We start from the raw sequence: 25,012 nt of genomic DNA on the forward strand, positions 1-25,012 counted from the left end.
CAGAAGTGATTGCGCTGAGAAGAGTGCAGGGTGCTATTCTCTCTCCCGTGACCCTGTTTGGTGTACAGTACCTTTGTATTCAGGCACTGTGATGTAGTTAAGGTGTCGAGAAGGAAGTAATATTTTGCTGGTGAAAAAGTAAATATGAGTACTTTAACTAATGCACTAGCCACTGAACTGTCAGAAGAGGATTGGGGTCCTTACCACCTTGAGATAGTGTTAAATTATCAAAGTAGTCGCCAGTCTCACTGATCTTCAAGCAGTTTACAGGGGGAGTAATGGGGTCCATTGAATAGGACATCCATGTCCTATCCAGGTCGATCAACCGTCCGATCTCTACAGCACGACCGTGCCCTCTCCCCACGGGAAGAGCCCTTCTCCATACCATCTTATATGCAGCGTCTGGTAGACACCAATGATAGAAGTGCTCACAGCTTGGTAAGTGTTAGTCGTCTTTTACTTCTACACTGCACTTATTTTGGGGCGGGGGGCTGTCTATGCAGCTCATGCTCCCGCAACTGTCTACACTGTCGATCATGCTGGCCAGTAATCACAGACATAGAATTGATAGACACAGTGCATCTTCCCCTGTGTTTCTCAGTGCCTGGGAGTGCTACACACTGTCCAAGAAGCACTGTGGCAGTCCTAGGGGAGAAAGCTGTGGCAGCACTCTAGGAAGACACCGCCATCTTACCGGGCTCTTGTCTCTGCCCCTATCAATCTTCCGCATCTTAAAGAACTGGGCGGGTAATAAACAGTCATCAGCCAAATTAGAAAACATTTATCAACCAAAATAGTGATGCTACGGGGTCTTCGCTCTTGCTAGAGAGTTTTGAATGCTTGAGCTCTGGATTTAGCAGATATGTTTACTCCAGAAAGTGATACTTTTACCGAAGCAAGACATACAAAATGTAGCCCTTTTTTTCATTCATCATCATTATTGCACCCTTATTTTGCATCATGCAACTTATATGTGCTAGGGCAGAGCAAGTCATATGTTGCCAGAGATGCAACTGACCTTGCACAAGGCCTATTTTAACTTGTCTCTAGGCACAATCTTTCACAGAGGCATCATCTCACTATACTTGGTTCTGGTTGAGGCTCTTACATTAATGGCTATTCAGCAGCACATTATTTGACCCCAATGCACTAGCAGAATTTCCTTTAACACCTTCGATGCTCATGACGAGCTCAGCTTGTCATGAGGTACACCTCTCGTACACTCATGACGAGCTGAGCTCGTCATGAACAATGGGAATAAATCAGGGCCAGCACAGGAGGGGAATACCATTAGCATTGATGGTGCTAAATCAGATCCTGACTTTGCTTAACACCCGAGTTTTTATTGCAAGACCTATTCACCTTTCAGAGTGGCTGATTTAAGATGTGTATGAATCTGGACCAGACCTACCAACCTTTCAGAGAAGAATTCACTAGCACCTTTATTAAAGGCAAACTAGACTCATCAATGAATTATTCAGAAATGCATCTGGTCATGTATGTTATTTAAGGTCTCACTTGCCCATTGTCACATAGATTGCTCACCTAACAATGCCACATATAAACCCAGATCTAAGATTATACGACAGTAAATAATGCACCTAGTCAGGCTTGCAGAAGACTCCTCTCATTCAGAAATCATTCAATATACAAACATGTCACGTCTTTTAAGTACAACTTTATTATGTTCTTACCTGCAGCAACCGGAACATTTCATCTTGGAACATTTGTCTGACTGCTTCGGAGGAATTTTGTGGCTGAGTTCTGTGTTCCCTATCCGGGGTATTGGGTGGGCTGGTATTAACAGCAGCATGTATTTGCATATTTTGTGCATCGAATACTTGCTTAGTTGGGGAGGAAGGCCCATCAGATAAAGCAGGCACAGGAGGCTGTCTGTCAATGAAGAGAGCCAGGAAACACATAGGTGCAGAGAGTTAAAAGTCATGAAAATAATAACACCAGTCAATCCATAGCAACTATAGCACTGTTACTTTTACTGGAACATCAGTAGCCCACGGTGCTGACCAACAGACATGAAATAAAATGGCATAAAACAAAGCTGGATGGGCATTTGATTGAGGTACTGAAGATGTAAGCAATCTGAACACAGAGCTTTGGAAACAGAGAGCTGTTGCTATGTAAAAAGAAGTACTTCAAATATTTCTTAATCTCTACATTAGAGGAATCAAAATAATGGGCTACCATCTTAATCACTCATGAAAAAGAAACATCCCAAAATGGTGAACATTCAAGCTACTAAACTCACTAGACATCCCAAAATAATTTCCTCCAAAAAATAATGAGATAATGTTTATGGCTTTATATTCCTGCTGCCCTTATCAAAACTGGTGCTCATGAATCTCTTAGTCTACAAATTGTAAGCTTCCTGAGAAGCTCTAAGGCATCAGTTCTCAGCTCTAAAGTAGTAGTTAAATAAACCCACTCTTGAAAAAACTAAATATTGATCTTGGCAACTACTAAAACCTGAAAGATGTTACCAAACGCCCTTACTGGGCAGTAATCATTAAAAAGGTAGTATCCAGTCAACTCTTAGCCGACATCTATAATAATAACCTCTTGAATACATTTCAATCCGACTTCTACCTCAATTGCAGGACTGAAAAAGCAACAATTCAACTACTCAATTACTTCCAACAATCTCTGAATGATGGAAAGAGCAGCTTTCTTTAATTTCTTGATTTGTCAGTAGCACTTGGCCCCAGTGACCACTACATCCCCTCCTGAACATCATCTTAACCACAACTGGACTGGTAGGGAGGAGGAATAGTTTTTCCTTAAAAAAGCTCTACACAGATCGGAAAAACTCAATTTAACCAGTGGAATACCACAAGGATCAGCCCTTCTACTGCAACTTTTTTTTGTTAAACCATATATGGCGTTTTCATTATTGAAAATGCTTTACATATGTTTATCATACATAAGTACAGCCAAATCATAAGGGTACATTAATGATACTGAGGCAGCATTACATGCAATAATCACAAAACAGGCTGCATAGGATGAAGTGCCTTGGGGGAGCAGATCTCTCCCGAGGAAAGTGTGACCTCCTGTGTGTGTACCTAAGAAAAGAAAGATATGGAGATAACCAGATGCAGAACAGAACTGGGGTGAGTGACGAGGGGGGAAGGGGAGGGTTGAGCAGGTGCATGTTGATGCTTTCTTAGTAGCTGGGGCTACAGGCCTAGGAGAGGAAGCGCATAGTGGCACTTGAGGGGTTACCGGTGTGCAATGTACATGTGTCCAGTGAAGGTGGTCTCGAGCGAGAAGGCCTACCTCAGTCCCTAGAAAGGGCACTCAGCCAGGAGCCACAGGTGAATGTTGCAACAGCAGGGATGCAGAGTCATTGTCAATTGTTTGACGAAAGCGATGGAGCAACATGCCCGATTCAGGGGAGATGGGGCGTCGACACACTCTACGCACCTCCTCATTATGGAGCACATCTTCCTCTCTAGCGCCCCACTTATATACTGTCCATTTCCCGGCCATCTACAGGCGGTCCCGCGGGAGCGCACCACTGCAGTGTGATTCCTCGCTTGGCTAGAAGGAGGGTCAGGGCTTCGAACCATGACTGAACTTTGTGCTGCTACCTGCATCGAAATAAACCCAACAAGCAGGCTTTCCAGGAAGAGATGTTAGGAAGCTCCGTGACCTCGCACAGTGTAGTGTAGTGTAGTTCCTATTTTCCCCAATAGGCTCTGCGCATTGGAATAACATAAACAGTAGTGTAGACGTAGGACTGAGTTCATCTAGGTCTCTACTGACTATGTTAGACTTAATTCGTTTTGCCAGCTAGCTCAGAGGTCACTAGAAACTTTCTCGAATGAACAGGGAGGAGTGAACTTCCCTGATTAGACAAGAAGGGATTCAGTTTCTGACAACTGCATAAACATGACAACTTTGCTCCCCCAGAATAAAGAGTGTATCTCTAGAGTTGTGTGAAAACAATAGACAGCTATTTCACTCAGTCAATCGTGCATGCTTAATTTCACAAGAGTTCAGAGAAATAGAGAGACGGGCGTTTTCAATAAAAGGTGTTATTTTATTGAGCAGTCTTCTTTCTCATGCAAGAGAAATGAATTGCCACAATTGCAATACTTATTATAAAATAAAGTGCGTACAGTAAAAGTAGTATTATGAAATAATGCTGTAAAAACATTGATATGGTTTCTTAGCCATATGATACTTTAAAATGGATGCAATATATACTAAGCATGGGCTGAAAATCCGTTCCGCTCGCGGAATTTGCGGATTTTCAGCGATTTCGTAATCCGCGAATCTCGCGAAATCGCGGTAAAATCCGCGAATCAGCGGGGACGAATTTTCAGCCAAGCACTTACAGGGTTACAGCAGCAGGTGCAAAAGTTGAAGCAAATTTTTTGTAACCTTTTACAAAAGGGTTACAAAGAAATTAACTTCAACTTGGGCACCTGCTGCTGTAAGCCTGTAAGTGCTTCCAGGCGCCTCGTTGCCTACTTCCAACTATTCTCTGACCCTGCTCTGACCCTTGAAGCAGGGTCAGGGAATAGTTACAAGTAGGCAATGAGGCGCCTGTCACGAAAATTAAACCTAAACAGGAAGCACTGACAGATATAAAAACAAGCATTTGCAATGCAATAGGTCTCGCATTAGGAAAGTTTGAGCTATTGGTCTTGTAAAGGACAATTTTTTTTATTTATGTGTTGGTTTTGAAAATAGCTAAATTAATAGCTTTGTCATTTACAATGCCAATAGTTATAACTTTCGCTCATGTGACACCTATAGCATTTGTAATGCAACATGTTTTGTATTTAAGCGACTTAGCTGTATTGATATTACAAATTACAATGGCTTTTAATTTTTTTAAATATTTAATACTTAAATAAAAGTGATTTTAATTTATAATGGCAATAGCTTAAACTTTTGTAAATAACTTTTGTGAAGATTATGTTAAGTGTATTTTATTATGACGAAAATCCAAGAACAGAAGTGAAATAATAACATCTTTTTGTGACATTTGTAATAAAGTTTGAAACATTGAGAGAACATATTTGAACCAGTTGTTGTTGAATGGTTGCGCAGATTGATGCTGGGGTGGTGCTGAGTGATGCTGGGGTGGTGCTGAGTGGTGTTGTGGTGGTGCTGAGTGGTGCTGTGGTGGTGCTGAGTGATAATGTGGTGGTGCTGAGTGATAATGTGGTGGTGCCGAGTGATGCTGTGGTGGTGCCGAGTGATGCTGTGGTGGTGCCGAGTGATGCTGTGGTGGCGCTGAGTGGTGCTGTGGTGGCGCTGATTGGTGCTGTGGTGGTGCTGTGTGATGCAGTGGTGGTGCTGAGTGATGCTGTGGTGGTGCTGAGTGGTGCTGTGGTGGTGCTGAGTGATAATGTGGTGGCACTGAGTGATAATGTGGTGGCGCTGAGTGATGCTGTGGTGGTGCTGAGTGTGGAGCCCACATTATCATCCCTCTCATAGAAATGTGGTTTTACTCAAACTATGTTTCGAAAATGCACTCTTTGTTTAGGATTTTTTATGCTATCATAATTAAGTGTAGTTCGTCGTTTGCCAATGTTCTGAGGGAATAATTGGTATCAAATTAATTTTTACTTATATTGCACAGTTACTGAAACCCATTTGCAATATGACTTACATACAATTAAAAAGAGAGTTAGAACAACCATTGTTTAAAAAGCATTAAAAAAATTAGTTTACATACAGCACTATCAAAACATAATAAAAGGATGGGTTATATACATTAGAATCATTGGTATCCTTTGAATAACTTCCAGGGCCAACACACCTCCTCAAACTGTTTGAGACAATCTCAGTCCTCAAACACCACTGTTTCTATTCTGATGCACCAGTCCGTCTTCCCGATGTGTATCCTTGAGTAATCATCTTTTCGAAGGATCATTAGCTGCACAGGTCAAAGCCTGGCATTATTGTCCTGTCCTAAACACCTGAAGAGCCTCAGTTCACTGTTCATCACTCTGGTCACCCAGGTCTTTTTCCCATCTTTCTTTAAGTTTTAGTCTTGGGGCTTTGGAGTTTGTAATTATCTTTTTATATATATATATAAAGACATTGCTTTTTCAGTAGGGCTTGTAGGGTGTGTTTCTTAGCGCTGTTCTTATTCTATAGGACCTGCATGTACCTCCATTCAGGCACATGGTTCAGTGTCTGGGGATAAATCCTAGTCGTTCACAAACAACCAGGAAGGTAGCCCAGTAATATTTTGAATACTTCAGAGAGCAATACCTCTGTCACAGAGCCCGAGCATCAGTTTATCCTTTCTTAATTTTGCAGCCCACAGTTCCATAGAAGGTATCATTAGATTCTCGCATCTTGACAAACTCTTCAAGGATTCGAACTACTGTGTTCAGGAGAAAATACAGAAACGTTCCAAGATATTTAGCTATCATTAATTATATGTTTAAGAGAGATATGGGTTTAAATGTGGCACAATCATTCTGACATTATTGGGGTTGTGAGTGACCACTAGTGTGGCCACAGTAATGATGTATGGCAGTGATCCATCTGCTTTGGCATTAAAAGGTGTGGTGTTAGTATACTCACCATGCTCTTGTAGAATTGTAATGGAAGGCCACTGGGGCCTGATGTTTTACCAGATGGGCAGTGTTTTGCCTCTTCACCTTCCTCACCCACTATGTCACTATCAAATTCATCTGTCTGATGGCTAAAGACTTGGTAGCATTAAGTCTGCCAGAAAAGCCAGTATGTCGGCATCCTCCATATCGCTCTGCGAAGCATGTAGGGTTTGGAAGTAATAAGGAAAGGTCTTTGTTATGTTACAGTTTCCCTGTGATTTCATTAACCCATCAGATTTTTTCATCTCTCTCTCCCAGCCAGGCAAGGGGTTTGCCTGCTTTATTGCCCCTTTGCAAGGCTAGGAAGTGATGGCAAGCATCCCCTTTGAAGTATCAATGTTTAACCACATCGCTGCTTGACAAATCCCTCTGCTGTGCTGGACAGCAATGAAAACGGGTGTGGTCATGATGAGCTCAGCTCGTCATGAGCACAGGAGCACTGTACTGCATGACGAACTGAGCTCGTCATGAGCATGGAAGGGGTTAAATGTATGCGTAAATTGAGATTACGTTGGTTTTTCCATCATGTAGCACAAGAAACACCACCGTCAGAGCCTAAAAAAACTTTTAAAGCAAAGAGCATTTTCTTATATCCTATTTCGCATAAAACACTTGACTTATTTGATCTACGGGTCAAAAAGGATTTGACCACATTGACCACATTACATCAGAAGGAATACACACGGCATAACTTGTCCATAAAGGAGTTGATTACCTTACGAAATTTGGCAAATATGAAAGACCTTATGTTCCGGCCTGCGGACAAAGGCGGAGCGCTGGTGATCATGGATACCAAATATTATGACTCTAAAATTGATCAGCATGTACAGATACTGACACCTACATACTTTTGGAATCTGATCCTGAAAAGACCTTGGATGGATAGATGATAACACCTACAAATTTTTGATTACTGACTACCCAAAAAGGCTGCACATGTATATGCTGCCGAAAATGCACAAAAATCTTTTTGATCCCCCATTTCGCACAATAGTGGCAGGGTGCGGTTCTTTGCACGAACCAGTGGGAAGATTTTAGATTACCATCTACAGCCTCTTGTGCAAAAATGGGTGACCTATGTGCAAGACACAACAGATTGTCTCAACAAGCTACATGATACTACAATACCATCAGATACAGAGATTTGGTTGGGAACTATTTAAATATCAGCGTTGTATATATAAATTCCCCATGGAGAAGACATTGAAGCTGTGAGTGGATGCTGCTGCCTCTTGACTATGAAGAATCTCTAAATATTTTTTTATTGGAAATATTACAATTCAGCCTTTACCACAGTTACTTCACATGGAAACAACAATTCTACTAACAGAAGTCGGGACCCTCCATGGGTTTTACCGGGGCACTGACATAGGCCAATATCTTTATGGGTAAATTTGAAGACACACATATTCTACACAACAGTGTATGGACGGACCACCTGTTATTATACCTTTGATATATTGACGACATCTTGATCTTATGGCAAAGAACACGGAATCAATTTGAAAATGCTATACATATGTTGAACACTTGTCACCCTCAGATAAAATACACACACACAATAGATCCTACAAGCATAAACTATTTGGACATTCTTATTGAAAATACAGGGAACAGCTTAGTGACTAGAGTATTTAAAAAAACCTACGGACAGGAATAATGCTTTACATTATGACAGCTGTCACTCACTCACCCTGAAGAACCATTTACCCCTATCACAGTTCATCAGGATCAGAAGGATTAATACAGATGAAGAGCAAGCTCATAGAGATATCGAGGAGTTATCACAACAGTACATTAAGAGAGGGTACCCAATTGAGGTTTTGGAGAAGGCTAAACAGAAGGCTTCATACCGCGATAGATCTCAACTATTACAAAAGTCTGTGAAATCCACATCTCGCAGAGATGTTTGCGTTTTAAAATATTCCACTGCTGCTATGAGTATTAAGCGGTGCATTCTGAAAAGGTGGGAACTAATAGAGCAGGAACATGACTTCAAGGAAATATTTAAAGGTAGTCCCACATTTGCCTTTTCTGGACAAACGCAGACCGTGTGCCAATCACTACACACGGGATGCGTAAATGTCATAATTGAGGCCACTGTGGCAACGTGATTGTGGGTGACATGTTTGCACACCCACACACAGGCAAACAAATTAAGTTAAAACACACATCAGATTGTAATTTCAGCGTGGTCATATATGCCATTAAGTGTCAGTGCGGACTTGTATACGTCGGAAGAACAACTAGAAAAGTCAAAATCAGAATGACAGAACACAAAAGCATGATTAGAACTGCCAATGTGAAGTCGTGTTTAGCATTGCATTGGGGAGAGCAGAAACACACTATACCCCAGTTAAGATACACCATATTGGAGCAAGTGTCAGTTCAACCACATGTTGATACAAATAGACAACTGGCGCAAAGAGAGACATTTTGAATTTTTTTCTTATTAAAACAATTTGTATAGTTTTCAAATGACAGTACATTTTGCATGGCATGTAGATATACATCCGTAATAGTCACACATTTATTCATAAACGTCACATAAGATACCGCACCTATGTCTCTTCTTCGCATCTCCACTCCATCCCCGGCCAAGCACATCAGGAGGCCACTCAGTCTACATTTTTCAAATACTTCCATCAGAGTCTTCGGGAGGCGGGGGTTCACATATGCCACCCCGGTACGTGTTCCATCCTCCCCATACCATCTCCCATTTTTTCGAACAGCCCGATATATGTACACCGATTTTTCTTCAACCATCGCCAGGTCCATTTCCCTACACCACTGAGTAAGTGTGGGAATTACCCTAGATCCCCGGCGCTGCGCAATGTTGCGTTTTGCAACCGTCATGCCCAGGGTTAACCAGTCCTGGGCAATCGCATTCAGGTCTGTTGGTTCCCATATATTGAGAAGACAGCATCTCGGGTCTGGCAATACGGTGACCCGGGTGACCTGAGAGAGTGTCCTCATCACTGACATCCAGTACCCCATGAGTTTGGGGCAGCTCCAGATGGTATGGTAAAAAGTCCCTGTCTCCCCGCATTGTCTGAGACAGAGGGGTGTGTTGGCTTTCCGTATCGTATGCAGGAGTGCCCTAGTGTAGTATGTGCGATGTAGAATTCTTAATTGCACTAGTATGAGCCTTGATGGAATGGCAGCTTCTCTGGGGGAAGCCAGCGCCTCCCGCCAATCCGCCTCGTCAATGTCTCCCACCTCGCGCTCCCATTTGGCCTTTAGGGTCTGTGTGGGGGCTGACTTATTAATTATTCAAGACAGACATTTTGGATCAGATTTTTAAAGACCATGAATCCTTGTGGGTTGAATGATAAAATAGAATTTACTTATTTTTTGTAAATAGGCATGGATAGGCGTGTACATGGTTTCCTATATAAATTTTGACATATACATTTTTTATACATTTTTTCATACAAATGTTTCCTACAAGACATTTTCGCATATGGTCTCACTTGCACACAGGGCCATATTACTTTGCTTTTCTCAAACAGACACGCAACAACAATTTTAGTTGGAGACATATGGGCAAGTCCGTTACGGCTATCATTTACACATTGGGGTGGATTTAGAGTTTATAAATTGGTGTCACTATACATCAGACAACGGTAGTCTGTCATTCATATTCATGACTTTGATCACGTCGTGTAAAAATGTGGAAATTAAACTTAAACCTGTACAACGCCCTAGTGCGTGATACAACCGCAGCATGAGTTTGCATGGAGGACTGAATACCGGGTGAACTATAGGTAAGAATATCAGCGCTTAGACTTTCATTTAGAAGTATAACGTGTTGACTCGACAGGCTCGAGTACTGATGGTAGCGTTTTGCTCATTACAGCACATTTTACTATTGGAATTTCAACTTTGCGACGGGGACGAGAGAATTGGTACCTAAACGAATACGCACTTAGGAGCATGTAAGTTGGATATTTTTAAGCAGTTACGGACTTGTTTTTCGTACGTTTAAATTTTTTGTGGTTAATGAGGGTATTGTTTGTTTGATTTATTTTCACACAGAGCACGGGGCCTCCGTGTTAATAGCATAAAGCCAAAATACAGTTGGTCGTTTTCACAAGTGTCCTAGGTAAGTGAGTAGTTTGAAGGATAAAGGGAACTCTAAATCACTCACACTCTAAAGCACATTCAGCATGCCACTTTATTTGGACTAGTGTATACTCGCGCACATTAACATGTAACACAATTTTGGGGACTTTTTGTGACATTTACTTCATTTTGCGTGTCCTTTTGAAAATTGCACTAATTGAAGCATTGTTAAAAAACGTTATTGTTCTGGTCATGCACACAACTGGGTGACAATGTTTTGAGAAAGGTCATATCAGATTGGAGACTATAACTGATTTTGGATAGTGTTGCTTTCACACAAATTGTGTTAAAACAAACTCAAATGTTTTTTAAAATTCTTTTGCAATTTATTGTGCTGTTTTGAAAATTTAAAGATATGCAATACATAGTATGTACACATATGTTTTTACAGTGTTCCCCTGATGAAGGTGCCAGCACCGAAATGCATTGGGAAATGGTGGATGCTATGTTAAAGAATTAAAAAACGATAACTGGAAATTGCAAATAAAACAGCGTACACTGTGTTGATTTGACTATACTGTTCAGAGAATTTTCTTTCTTGTTTTTCCTTTTCTTCTCATATATGCAGCACAGTGTTGTTTCAATAACATATGTTTAACCTTACATTGTGGTGGATGTACAAATGATGAAGCACAACAGATTTAATCTTTATTGATGAATAACATTGGTTTATTGTAGTGTTTTGTACCATGTGAAATATTAATTTGATAAATGTCATACATATAGCGCCAGATTGGGCATGTGAACAGTGCACCCTGGCACACAAACAGGTTCTGTTTGATTATTTGGATATATTTCACCTGACAGAGGCTAGTCAAGTTTGTCTGGGGTTTGCACCATTAAGCTAAAAATTGTTAAAAATTGCAGAACACATTTTGAATTAGACAAAAATCTTTTTGAGTACTTAAAGGTGTGCAGGTTATCCCTCTGTTGTTTTAGAAGCATCCCCTTTGGCCACTGCAACTCACAGTCTCTGAATTATTTTTCAAGGTCTAATATTTAAGTTTGCATATGGGTCCTCTCAGTTATGGGAGAGGCCGCTGCGGCTACCGAAGAAGATATCCCGCAATCCTAAATTCAAGTTTATACCACTCATGATAGTCCATAGATCATACCTGACCGCACACAGGTTGCGGACGATGTTCCCTGATGCAACCGGAACATGCCCCAGATGTCAACACGAGGATGCGGGACTCCTACATATGTTCTGGTCCTGCCCTAAACTGTATACTTACTAGGGCGTGATCCATCACATCCTGAGTGACTTAGCGCCGGGCAGGCCCTACACATCTGCATTGTTTGGCTTACTGGGAATAGGGCACAAAGAGAAGAAAAGAAGCGTGGCTACTAGGTTTGTGGACTTAGCGTTGTTGCTGGCGAAAAGGGCAATAGCCATGAATTGGAAGTCAGCTAGGCCACTAGGAGTGGAACTCTGGGGCAGGGAAGTGATAAGATGGGGCAAAGCAGAGGGACAGGAGTTACATAGAGAGGAGTGTAGGGGAGTCCGTAAACACCCCATTCCCATTTCCCTAGACTGGATCCAGTTGATAACGGACTTTGAGCAAGGTCTTAAGGAGCAAGATGACTAGGGGTAAGGTTGCCGGTAACAATGGTGGGTGGTTATGGACATACGATGGAATGAGTTGTTTGTCGGGGGATCTACGCGCATGCACAATATGTTAATGGCTCCCAACCCCTATCCAAAGGTACAGACCTTGATGGAATAACGTGCTGGCATATACTGTTTGTTTACATATAACAGGAGAATTCGGAGGAACCCATTATTAGATTGACATGCTGGTTACAGTCGAACCATTGCTCACGCTGCCCTGATGACCTGGATATTTAGGTGCGAAGGGAGGGAGGGGGGTGGGTGTAGTTGCGGGATTGGGGTGTTTTTCTCTTTCTGAAAATGGGAAAATGTGAATGATGATTACATAATGTATTATTCACCGTCATTGTAGATATGTTTTGCTAATTAGCGATAATATACCATGCCAGCTTTGGTGACCTACTGTACCTAATAAAGAAATTATCAAAAAAAAAAATGGGTCCTCTCAGTCCACCTCCATTTTTTGAGTGATGAATTAAGGTTTATAGCTTTGCCCCTGATTACAGTTAAATATGTTCCCATAGCACCAGTCAGGAACCTGCAGATGCATCGTTTTCCACAAAGAAATGTTTTGGTACCTGACAGTTCATTTGTCATTGCCTTGTGTGCATATAAGAACTTTATTGTTGGTTAATGAAAACCCTTACAATATAAAAACACTTGCAGCATATTCTTTTTATTTTTTTTCCAAGACCTTTACTACGTTTTCACAGACAAACACAGCATATGGCCTACAACCTCCGGGGCTGGCCGCGACATTCGTAATCATTCCTTACTACCTACAGTTTAGAACACAGCCTCTTAGCCGACAACCAGAGGTCCGGCGGTGAGATACTATCCAGCATATACAGTAGTAATCAATGCAACCTAAGAATAAGTCAGGTCTAGGGTTTTTAATTTTTAACTAGCATGCATTCTAGATTCCAGCTAGCAAACGTTCACATTGGATGGCACCGTGACCATAAGTTCGCCTCCGTTATTTCTGCATATATCCCCCAGTGACAGCACAAAAATCGATGACATTTCAATTGCAGGACCTATAACCAATCTAAGAGGCTTACGTCAGGATAGTCAGGATTTACGCCAGACGATGCCAGGGAGCACTGAGTCCCGAATTCCTACAGCCTGCGCAGTGCTCTAAAGAAATCAAATCTCACCCTATAATAAGTCAGGATAAGAAAATGCATCACACAGAGTACTCAAACCTCGTTGGACAATTGAAGATACTTCAGTCCCAATGCACAAATGCTCCCAGATAACAAACTCTACTCGACAGGATAAGAAAAGCATTTCCACCCGGAGACCCAGACATAGTCAGGAGAAGAGATAATATCCTAAATAAAACTAAACAAAAAGAACAAACAACATATACGAACAAAACACCCATCCCCCCACCCTGCACCTCTGCCTGTAACTTACGCTACCCCCAAACTGCAGTGTGCCTGTCGCCCTAACTAATCTAAGAAAAACCCCCCAAAGAAGGAAAATGGAGGAGGACACCAGGTCAGGCCCCCGGCCCGCCCCACCCCCGCCACATAAGTTCCCTGTGTCCACACAAATTACCGAGTTCTAATATCAAAATCGTCCGATTAGTGGAATCATTATTCGCCAACTTGCCTTCCGTACACCAGTAACATAAGTGAAAATCCGCACAGGCACCAGACGGAACAATCATGCAATTCTCAACCCAGACCCGCCCGATCTAGTGTATGGATGCGACCCGTTTCATTTACTGCAGCTGTAAGCAAGTCAAAGTACCGAACTGGATCGAGGAAGTCATTCTGGAGTCCGGCAGCATACAACAAAGCACTGTGAAGCCCATCACCACCGACATATCCGAGAGCCATCAGGAAACCCAGTTGTTGTTGCACGGTCGATAGCACAGGGTCCGGGAGAAATAAGAGACGTGTCCTGGAGCCACCGCAGCTCCTCGTCAGAGGTCGGAGGGGGGACAACACTGATTAATATTCCCGAAAACAATGCCTCCATCCGACCCTCTGGCTCCGCCATGGACACCGGGCGCCGCTCGTTATTGCTGTGTGCCTGGCTATCTTGGGCAAACAAGCCGCTTCTTACATACTCCCGTGCCGTGAACTCCAGGGGATATTCGGCAGCCATCTGCCAGTCCGCATCATGTCCCACAGCTGCCGAAGACCCATCTACAGTAGTGAGGTCTGCCTTGCATAAACCCATCCCCGACACAACCACAGCAAAGCCGCACTCCAGGGCTTTCATCTCCCGGCACAAGAAGGAGTGTAGTTCCACAATAGCCACTATGATATTGCTCAACTTTATTTCCGTTTTCTCTCCCCATTAGTGGCCCCCTTCGCGTCCGTCGGAGCTCCATCATAAGAGACAGATCTGTCCGGAGCATCAAATCGGATCATGGTGTTGTCTTCGGCGGATCGAGTCATGATCGTAGCCGGGCCCCCTTCAAACGCCATCGCATACATTACCGCTCGTGTTGTGGTACACACTCCGTTAGGCAGAAAAACGCCCCGTAGCTGCTATCGGCCAGCCGGTGAATAATCCCGCAAAAGTTGGGACACAGCCGGCCGGTGTCGGGTGTTCTCCTCTCATTCAGGATATTTGCGATCGGCGTGTGGGGTATCCACTCTGCAGGGCAGCCGACGGGGGGGGGGGGCACTTCGGTCACCAGCAGAGCAGCATATTCTGGTTCTGCAACTGCTGCTGATAGAATGCGTTGTCTCCAATCCAATTCGGGAGGACCCCAACCTCGTCCGCCGGACCAGCACTTTATCGTTCCTCACTGCCGATGTTATTCAACTCGGGCCGGCCACTCATGTACCATAGATCCCGGTTCACAAATCAGGAGCCGGCCACAATCTTCGTGATGCCTTATCTCCGTCCACCCAGCAGGTAGGACACTCGGGGGTGCACCGATCGGCAGCATTTCCTCTCAGCCGTGCTGGGACATGGCAAGGGCGCAGGATAAATGCCAGGATATAGTGGCAGGAGAAGGAGGTCAGTGCAGCCGGGAGCCTAAGCGGCCATCTTGGTCGCCAGCCTGGCTCCTCTTGCAGCATATTCTTTAAAAAAACACTGTATAAAATTGTAAAAAGGTACAAAATTAACATTTTACTTAAAACTTTGCAGAGCTTCTTGGCAGTTAGTAATCGACTCGGGTACCAGGTTGGGGTCGGCAGATTGAAGGTGGTTGGAAAGCAATTACTTGACCCAGGGATGGAGTGATGCGCTGCCGTAATGAGGAGTGGTTGGGGGCGCCAATAACTTCCAGCAGTTTTTGCGCCTCAGTAACAAGTTTTGTTAACCCGATATTCAGCTTCATATTGTCCGGGTTTAAGGCTGCTATTACGGCTTGGCGGCATGATCGAATTCCGAGCCTAATCATTTCATCTCGCAGTAGAAGTTGTCTGACAGTAAGCGCTGTGTTACATAGGCAAACTATGTGTTCCATTCCTTAAGTGTGGTAGCCGGACAGCCTGCATTGGGTGTGATTATCTGGTTGGCGCCATTCTTGGAGGTTCTTTAAAAAGGGCCATTCACCCATCCTTAGAGCCAGGAACTTTCTTTTCCATTAAAGTGCCAACGTGCTAGATAAATAAAAGGGTACAACTCCTGGTTTGAAATTTGCAATCACTGCCCAGGCGTGTTTCCTTTTTGACAATATTGCCCTATCCGAATGAAAGAACCACAACCTGACGCTCTTCTTGATGAGTGCTTTCAATGCCGACTGAGAGGGATTTGTTACCCTAAATTCCTTGACACCAAGTAGTTGTAAACTATGATTCAGGTGAAGCCGATATTTGTGACTGGCGTGACTTTTCTGGATTTCTTGCCAGAGTCTGGCCTCCAAGGAACTCTCCCGGGCATTGCGCAATCTGTTGCAAAACTTTATACATGCGCCGGCCTCTACATCATGATGGTCAAATAGACCTAGTTCGAGGCGAACTTGTGCTGGCGATGCGGACTTTGGCAGATGAAATGCACGTTTAAAAATGCTGATTATTAGTTTATTTAAAAGAGTGTTTGTGGTACCCTTCATGATCTCATGGCCATACGTCACTTTCAACATTGGAATTAAACCCGGACCAAGCAGTTTTTTAGACAGTGTTGTGGCGGCGACTTATAGGGCCAAGGCTTTAGTCTGCAGTGCTTCTCTTTGTTTGACAAATGAGCTTCTGGTGTCAAGAAATATTCCCAGATATTTGTAGTGTGGTGTTGAGTCAATTTTTGATTTGTTAAAGTGCCACCCTCGACGCATCTTCTTTAGCTTCCCAAATGAAATTGTTTTTGTTTTTGATAAGTTCAACTCTAAGAAGTTGCTTGTAGTGTAGGGGAGCAGTTCATGAAGTAGCCTTGGTAGGCCCACTTTCGTATGGCTAACAGCACCAGATCATCAGCGTGTAGGAGGTAGCTGATACGTACTCCGTCTAATTGAGGTGGGTGGCATTAATAACTGTCAAGAATTTGTGAGAGATCCGATAAAAAACAAGTTAAAAAGGAGTGGAGCCAACAACATGCAGCCTTGTTTTACTCTGCTACTCGTCTCGATCTTCCTGGAGACATGAGAGCCTTCACCAGCTTGATTCTAATCCATCTATCGGAAAGGAGTTGAACTATTGCGAGTAGCAGAGGCCGGGGTATGCCCCAAGACTTACATTTTTGCCACAATAATACCTGGGGTACTCGGTCGAAGGCGGCTTTAAAATCTACAAAACAGCAGTGCAGTTGGATTTGTTGGACTGACGCTTTCCCTATCAAAACAAACAGGGTTAGTTGTGCCAGAGTTGGCCACAAAACCCGTCTGATTGTAGGGGAGGCGCTTTGTTTCGTTGGCCTAAGCCAGCAGCTCTTCTAACAAGATGCTGGCATAGTATTTAGACTCGACATCTAAGAGTGCTATCATTAGAGAAGTTACTGTGGTTGTTTCTCTTCCCTCTCTTGTAGATGGGATGAATGATAGCACCTCTCCAGGACTCAGGAACAGTGTTGTTTAGCCTGCAGTAAGGAAACAGGGGGGCAGATGGACTGTCCAAAATTCAGCTTCTGATTTAAACGAGGCCTGGGGGAGACCGGTTGGCCCAGGTGCACCATCAGCTCTGGCTTTCTTTATTAAACGTAGTATCCTATGGGTTAGTTCCTCCGGTGTCGCTGTTGACTCAAAGGGTGAAGTGATGTTGTCCCCACAAGCCACATTAACCAGTTCTTCAAGAGGACTAATAACTGAGAGACTACGGCACGGCCATGTTGGCTTCGTAGCCTCTGACGGAGGGATACCTTTGCGTTGGCTATACTAGATAACTTGGGGCTGGTGACTTTGTTGATGTTGCTCTTAAAATGAGATGATAAAAAGGAGGACCATTAGTCAGCACTGATGTTTGCACTGCCATAGCTGCTTCTGTTTACAAGAGACCAGAATTGCTTTGAGTTTGGTTTCTTACTTTCGTAGAGGAGCGTCAGCCAGAATTGATCCGAGGCCACTTGTTTTGCTCTGCGTACTGCGAGCTTGAAGGCAGCTAGAGCTTGCTTGTAATTGTTAAAGTTGATTTTATTACCTAGGCTCTTCCTGGATTCTCGGATGGCACAGTTTCTACGTAGCTTCAGTTTTTTTTATCGCTAAAGAAATGTGTGGTCGAGATAAGTGCTGCTCAGTGCTCCTCTTAAATGGAACTGCTTCTAATAGTTGGTTGGTAAAACTAGCCCAGCTGCTAGTAGGAGAGGACTCAATATCTGATAGTTGGCTTAATAATCTTCTGCATTTTCCCATCACGAGGGGTGCCGCATTGTTGGACCCGGCCCTTTGGGCAGGTTCACCCCCAGACTTTTTGCTTTTTCCTAGCCTGTTTCTGGAACCTGGTGGTGGTGATTTTAGGCCTCTGCTCACTTTTTCACTGTGGTACAGTGTAAAGTGCTGGAGCTCTCTGTGTATGTATGGTGAGTGACCTGCCCTCCCATAGGAATGAATGGGGAATATGTATGCCCATGGTAGTTCCTGATGTGTGGGGAGTGCAGGGGCGAGTTTGGTATGTATGAACTCGTGAGAATGAATGCTGCAAAATGATATATGCGGCATGACTGTGTCTAGTCTAGAAGTACTACTTTTGGAAGTTGGCATATTTGTGTAAGTTGGTGCTGGCGTGTGATTGGCTGGTGAGCCTGGCCCAGAGTGCCTGGGCCTGCTTGTGGATTGATTGTCTGGTTTGAGGATGACAGGGGCTGGAGAGCCCAGGAGGTTGTCTGAAGTCAGCCCATGGATGAAAGGCAGCATCTGCTGCCAGGGAAGTGGGAGGAGATGGCACCTGATAGTGAAGGGCTGTGCCTGCCTAACTACAAAGCTGGCTCCACCTCCCGCTGGGCGACTGTCACCTCTGTCCCTGATACTGAAGGGACTTCCCTATAACCAGTTCTAGCTGGTTCTCACACTGCCTGCTTCAAAGGACTTCAAAGGACTTCAAAGACTTTTCACTGTATAAGAAGGGGCTGTGCCCCTTCCAAAATGTTCTTGTTTCTAACTTGAATCTGCCAGAGGCATGCTGCTGCTGGGGCTCAGGGGAATCCCTGGGCCCTGCCCAGCTCCTGGACATTTGATGGACTGCTGGGGGACTCTTCCTGGCTGTCCCCCTGCCTGCTGCATTTCCTAGAGGGCTGATGGATTTTTCCTGCAGGGAGCTTTGTTGCTCCATCTTTATTGTTCCAGGACTGCTGGAGGGCTTGTGGACCAGTGTGGTTGCCTCAGTGCCTGGGAGCGCTGTGTTTTGCTCATAGCGCTAGGAGCGCTTTATTTTTACTAAAAGCGATGAGCGCGCTTTTGCTGTTGCCCCTAAGCGCTTAGTAGCGCTGTTATTTGGACTTGGGGGTGCCTAATTCGCCCTGCTGACCCTGGGCGTCGTGAAGTCATCAAGCCGCAGCTCACCGCCGCGACCCGGGGGCCTGAAGCCGACTGAGGGCTTCGGAAAGCTGGTACGAAGAGATCGCTCTCTGATTGGCTGTGGAAGCCGGCTGCTCCGGAAACGCCGCGCTGGGATTGGCCGAGCGCTGTTCCAGCCTCACCGCGTCACCGGGGGCTCGCCGAGGGAGCTGCACAGTGATTGGCCAACCGACCCCGGGGACGAGGAAGCGAAGATGGCAGCTGGTGTCGCCGGTACGGGGCTCCCATTGCTGAGGGAGCCCCCGAGGAGCGGAGCAGTAGCGGAGGGGGCGCGAGGCGCATTGCCGGTGCCTACCCCCGCCGCGGAGAAAAGAGAGGAGTGAGGCACCGCCCGGAGGAGCCCCTCGCAAGAGCCCGGTGAGTCGAAGGGCTGGGGGGCTCCGTGTGGGCCACTGTGGGTGCCTGTTGAAGGCACAGTGACGGCGAAGAGCAGCCCCACTTGGCAGCGGGCCGCTCCAGCATTTGGGGCATGATATTAGGAGCTTGAGAGCTCCGGCAGAGAAGCAAGGGAGGGGCGCCGGGACACATTGTCGGTGTCCGCCCCCCCCCCCGCAGTAGCGCGAGCGCGTGCTCATTGTGGAGAAGCCACGAGGGCTTCAAGGGTGGCCCCGGTTGGCAGCGGGTCGCCCCAACGTAGTCTAGAGCCCAGAGAGGCTCCACCGAAGGCCCACATGTTGTTTAGTGAGCCTGTTGAGGCTCAAAAGGGCGTCTTCTTGACTCGAGTCCCCCGTGAGGGACTCCAACGGCCCTAAGTTGTGTACAGAGCCTGTGTGGCTCAGAGGGGCCATATTTTGTTTAAGAGCCTGTTTGGCTCCAGCGTTTGGCCATATTTAGTTAGAGGGGGCGTCGGGGCACATTGCCGGTGCCCGCCCTCTCCTACCTTCGAGGAATGTGTTTTTGGAGCCTGTGTGGCTCCCACAGTGGGTGCAGTTTGCGCCCAAGGGTCAGTGAGGACCCTGTCGCAGTTTCCTGCATGATTCCAGGTGCCCAGCAAGTAGTGGGCACCTGCACCGTTTAGGTTTTGCGCCAGTGGCGCACCCTGACTGACGCTGCATGGCAGCGTGCCCTGACATTGGACACAGGGCATCTGAGCCCCAACAATGCCAGTTGGCCTAAGGACTGCCACAGGTGGTGGCTTATGTAAGTTATGCGCAATGTGATTTCTATGTTTTTAATAGTAATTGCCTACTGTGTGTTTTTGCGCTATTGTGTTGTTCTGGCACCTCTGAATGTTTTTAGGCATCATGTGTCTTTCTTTCCATGCGCTGCACCTTGAATGTCTTAGGCATCATGTGTCTTCTTGCGCTGCACCCCTGAATGTATTTTATTGCATCATGTGCTTTATTCTTAACACCTCTGAATGTTTTAGGCATCATGTGTTTCTCTTTATTACTCCTCTGAATGTGGTTCATGCATCATGGGTAATGTGCTCTAGGTATAACCCTAAATGTATTTTATTCTTAGGTGGTTGTCCTTTTTAGTACAGGTGGTCCTTGTGAGGTCCTGGTTCCTGTTACCAGTGGATACTGGTTGTGATCTTTGGGATTACCATTTTATGTTTATTATTTCTTATTCTAGAAGTACTATATCTGATTCTGACAGTGGCCCATGTGGCCCTGTCTTGTAAATAACCCCTTATGAATGTTGCCCGTGCCAGTTGGCACAATGTACATGTGTGATTTATATCTGATATGTGTTTTTACAATACAAAAGTTATTTTTATAATAACCTTGTGTGGAGTCTCTTTTGTGGTGTGCCTAGTATGTTGTTGCTGTTGTGTGCTGGCGCAAATGCTTTACACATTGCCTCCGAGTTTAGCCTTACTGCTTGTGCCAAGCTACCAAGGGGGTGAGCAGAGGTTATCTTGGCGTGTGACTTCCTTGCCCTGACTAGAATGGTGGTTTCTGCCTGGCTTTGGCGTCAGCCTTAGCCTACCAGAAATAGCCAGTTCTAACACGCATCAACTGAGCATTTCATTTGTTTTAAATTCTCCGTATAGCAACCTACGTGGGTGTAGGAAAGCTCCTGGTGACCCGGGGTGTTGGCAAGAATTGTTATAACTTGAGGCCGATGATCACTTTCACATTGTGGTGCAATATGATAACTCTCAATCAAAGGGAGAATTTCCATTCTCCCTAGGGAAAAGTCCAGAAAGGAGAAGGTTGGGCCATCGGATCGTGTCCAAGCTGGAGGAGTATCTGTGTGGAAACGACCATTCAATACGGTATAACCTACACTGCCTAGTTGAATGAATGCATACTCGCCCAAATTTTATGGTCTGCTTCCTACAGGAATTGACTGTGCTGTAAGATGTGATGGAACCATTGATGTGGCGATCTCTGCATCCTCAAAGGAGTTGCAGTAAAGGTTGATCTTAATTAAAATCTCCTGCAATTATACTTGGTATACTTGGTATACACGCTCACTGAGCAGGTTGCAAGCAATGATGGCCAGACAATCCAGTTTAGATTTTTTTCTCAGTGGTGCGTGGGGATATGTAAACATTCAGGAGAAGCAACTGGGTATCGGTCTGTTGACTGCCCAAAAGTATTCCAGAGTACCAGGCTTCCTCAAATTTTAGCTGCTTAGTGGACTGGGATAATTTGGTTGACACATAGATCACCAGGCTGCCACGCTGCCTGCCAAACTTGGACTGTCTTTTTTCAAAAGATGAAAATTCAAGGTAACCTTCAACGGGAATACTGTCTAATGCCCAGGTTTCCTGCAGTAGAATTATATCATATTCCTTTAAAAAACTCAAGGGTGGTTGCTGATTGGCTTTTGTGACCAAGGCCATTGATGTTCCAGGAACATATTGATAGACAAGGGTTAGGGGTATTTCAATCTTTCTGGCTTCTCACTAGGACCCCTTGGAGCCATGACCAGTCGCCCTTTTTGGGGTTTTGCTTGTTTGTTGTATGCTCCAGGGTTGCTGTGGACGAGCGACTTCTTGCTGACTTCCAGTATTGTTGGATAACACTGGGGAATAGAACGTTGACGTTGTTCTGCCCCATTTTTTAAATTGATACATTTTTGACTGGACCAGTTCTCGAATTGCTGGGGACCCAAGCATTAATTCAGTTGTTTTTCCCACTATAGTTCCTGATGATGGAATACATTTAATAGCGATTATCTTGTTGAATTGCAAGGCGCACAATTCCGGAAATGATTAAAGAAGTCTTAATATGTTCCCACGATTTAGGATGTCGTGGGGGCCTCTTGAGACATACTCTAGGGTTAGCAGTAGTGTTGTGCCTGAGTTGGTGGTAGGCTGCGTAGGAGCTTCATCAGTCGTAAAAGGCTTTATTTTCTTTGGATTATCGATAAAAACCTGCTTGGTCAGACATATAACTGCCGATGAAGAAGACGGCTCACAATATTTAAAAGTTGGTGGAAAAGCAAAGAGACTTTTGCTCGTGGGTGCCAGCAGTTGTTCGCTTGACAAGTTTGAAAGTTTCGGGTGAGCGGGTTCTTTGACTGTGTATTGCAGAGCGTAATGGTGATTAACCGCCTCTGTTGATGGACAATTAGGGCGGGGGTCTAGGAGCAGCATCAAGGGAATTTCAGTTCCCAGATGCACTATAACCGATGCAGGCACGGCTATTGAAGGTTGACTGGATCCAGATATTACTTGTGTGGAATACTGTGAGTGGGGCTGTCGATCTTGGAGAGGCCCCTGTTGTTAGGTATTTAGTTGTAGAGGATCGGTTGGGGAAGTCTGGACTTGTGCTGCTGAACTCGGGACCAGATTTGCTCCGGACGAGGGCACCTGCTCTCGTGTTTGTTCTGAGTTGATGGTGATGAGGCTGCTAGCATTTGGGATTTTGGTTTCGGTTGCGTGTTTGTTCCAACTCTTCCGTAGTCTTTTTCTTTCCCGTTATGACAACCTGTGTGAATTATGTTGTTGAGCTGATTTTTTGGGGGTTACTTTAATCTCTTCCATGACAGTGGGTCCTTCAACTGAGTTGAGAGCTAGGGCTAGGGTGTCCAATGGCCCTGTTGATGGTAGCTTCTTGATTTCGGTTAGCATTAAAAAAAGAAATTGTGGTAGGAATGATAAAGAATCAATAATGGGGGAACAGCAGCATACCGATTGGACCAATTGGGCTTGGGATTGGCTTTAGTAATGAGCAGATTGAGTGCCTAAAGTTTGTGGTCTATTCCTGCAGTGTACACCGCTAACATGTTCAGAAGGTGCACCTGCAGGTCCATCTTGTCTGAGTGATAAGTTAGGGCAGCTGTTGTGGTTTGGAGAGTTTGCAGTAACTGGAACCAGAGATCATTGAGGTCAATTGATGAGAAGGTTACCTGGGCAGGCAGTTTTTAAGGTTTGTTTGTTAAAAACGATAGATCTAGGGGGAGAGAATAACATTATCTCCCAAACGTTCTGAATTACTCGTTTGGTCGCCTTGGTTGGCCTTTTCTAGTAGAATTTCGAGATTGGGGTTATTGGACAGTAGGCGGGAATGAAACACAACTTGGGGGATCAGAAAACTTGCGCTCTTGTTTTGGCTGTTGAGTAAAGTTGCAGTTGGGAATTTTGATGCTGATGGAGAAAACTGACTTGAGTTCCGAGCGAACTGAGCAGTTAGCGATCTGGCTTCTTTGAAAAAGGGGACTTGGGAAAGGACCTGTTCTATTTCAGCTGACTGTTGGTCCAAGAAGGGCTGTCCTGATGTTTGAGACAGTAGACTATCATCAGGGGCATCTGGAGAGTCTGTGTTGCGAGAGTCAGTTGTTGCTGTAGAACTTGATAGCGAACATAATAGCGAAGAACTTTCGCCTTCATTGGCAGCCGCATGAATCCTGGGCTGGATCAGAAATTGATTTGAGGTGGCAACTGTTTTCGTAGGGGGGGGGGAGCCTGAGACAGTTCTGCTGGACTGAGGTTTTTCTTGAGGACGCGGACGCGGATGGTGCTAGGATCCTAAAAGAATCCCTTAATGAAAGTTGTTTAGTCGGTGGGTTTGGAGGGGCTATTATGCCCAGTTTTGGCGCCTTGTTTCTCTAATGTTCTTCCGCTGTAGCCATCCCCCCTACAGCGGGACGTAGCAAGTGGGGTTTGGCTAATTGTTCCTGTACGGAGGGCTGCCAGGGTTTGAGGTTGTATCCTAAATGGAATCAAAACCTGTATGTAGATTCACGGGGGGTTGTGGAAGTGGTTGCTCGAGGGATTCGGCTAATACTGCCGGGCAATTGGAGGAGGCCTTCACTTTTGCGTTTTTTTTAATTTACAGGCTTTCTTGGTGCTTTTCTCACCCACCCCGATCTCATACTTGTGACAGGTACAGGGGGAGGGGGGTACAGACGGGTTTCTGAGAGTTAAACTATAAAGAGGGTTTGTGTAGCAAAAAGGAGGAGCTAAGATAATTAAGGTCTGTTTAAATCAATTTGGAGACAATAAAAATAGCTCCGATGGTTATCGCAGGTGTGTAGGCTGTGTGGCTGTAGGCTGTTAGGCAACTGTGGGCGGCTAGAGCGGCTGAGGCAGATTTGAGGTGTAGCAAACGGGGCTCACAAGGCAATTGCAGGCTACAGGCTGCACCTGCTCTAACAGGCCACCACTGCAGATTGCCAGGGGGACTCACTTAATGCGGCCGCCCGCTAAAGGGCAACCACGCTTGCCCTTTTCAAGCAGTCTGCTGCGGTGGCACTAGCGCTGCAGACCATATCCTCTACCCGCTAAATGATAATTTTTTTTCAGAGGAGCCAAGCAGTGCCGAATAGCGCATGCAGGGGAGGGGGGGGGGGGGGGGGGGG

At 45.0% G+C, this 25,012-nt stretch overlaps 1 protein-coding gene across 1 annotated transcript in view; it reads right to left on the bottom strand.

The window, feature by feature from the left end:
- The window catches only part of CPLANE1 (ciliogenesis and planar polarity effector complex subunit 1), a 2,360,818-nt gene that overhangs the window by 973,439 nt on the left and 1,362,367 nt on the right, over nt 1–25,012 (bottom strand). Inside the window, exon 32 of the mRNA XM_086960545.1 lies at nt 1,695–1,893. Within this exon, the coding sequence (XP_086816671.1) occupies nt 1,695–1,893 (199 nt within the window). The remainder of the gene's footprint in view (nt 1–1,694; nt 1,894–25,012) is intronic.

The sequence above is a fragment of the Lissotriton vulgaris genome, chromosome 3_1 (genome assembly GCF_964263255.1).
Source record: "Lissotriton vulgaris chromosome 3_1, aLisVul1.2, whole genome shotgun sequence".
In the NCBI taxonomy this organism is placed as follows: Eukaryota; Metazoa; Chordata; class Amphibia; order Caudata; family Salamandridae; genus Lissotriton; species Lissotriton vulgaris.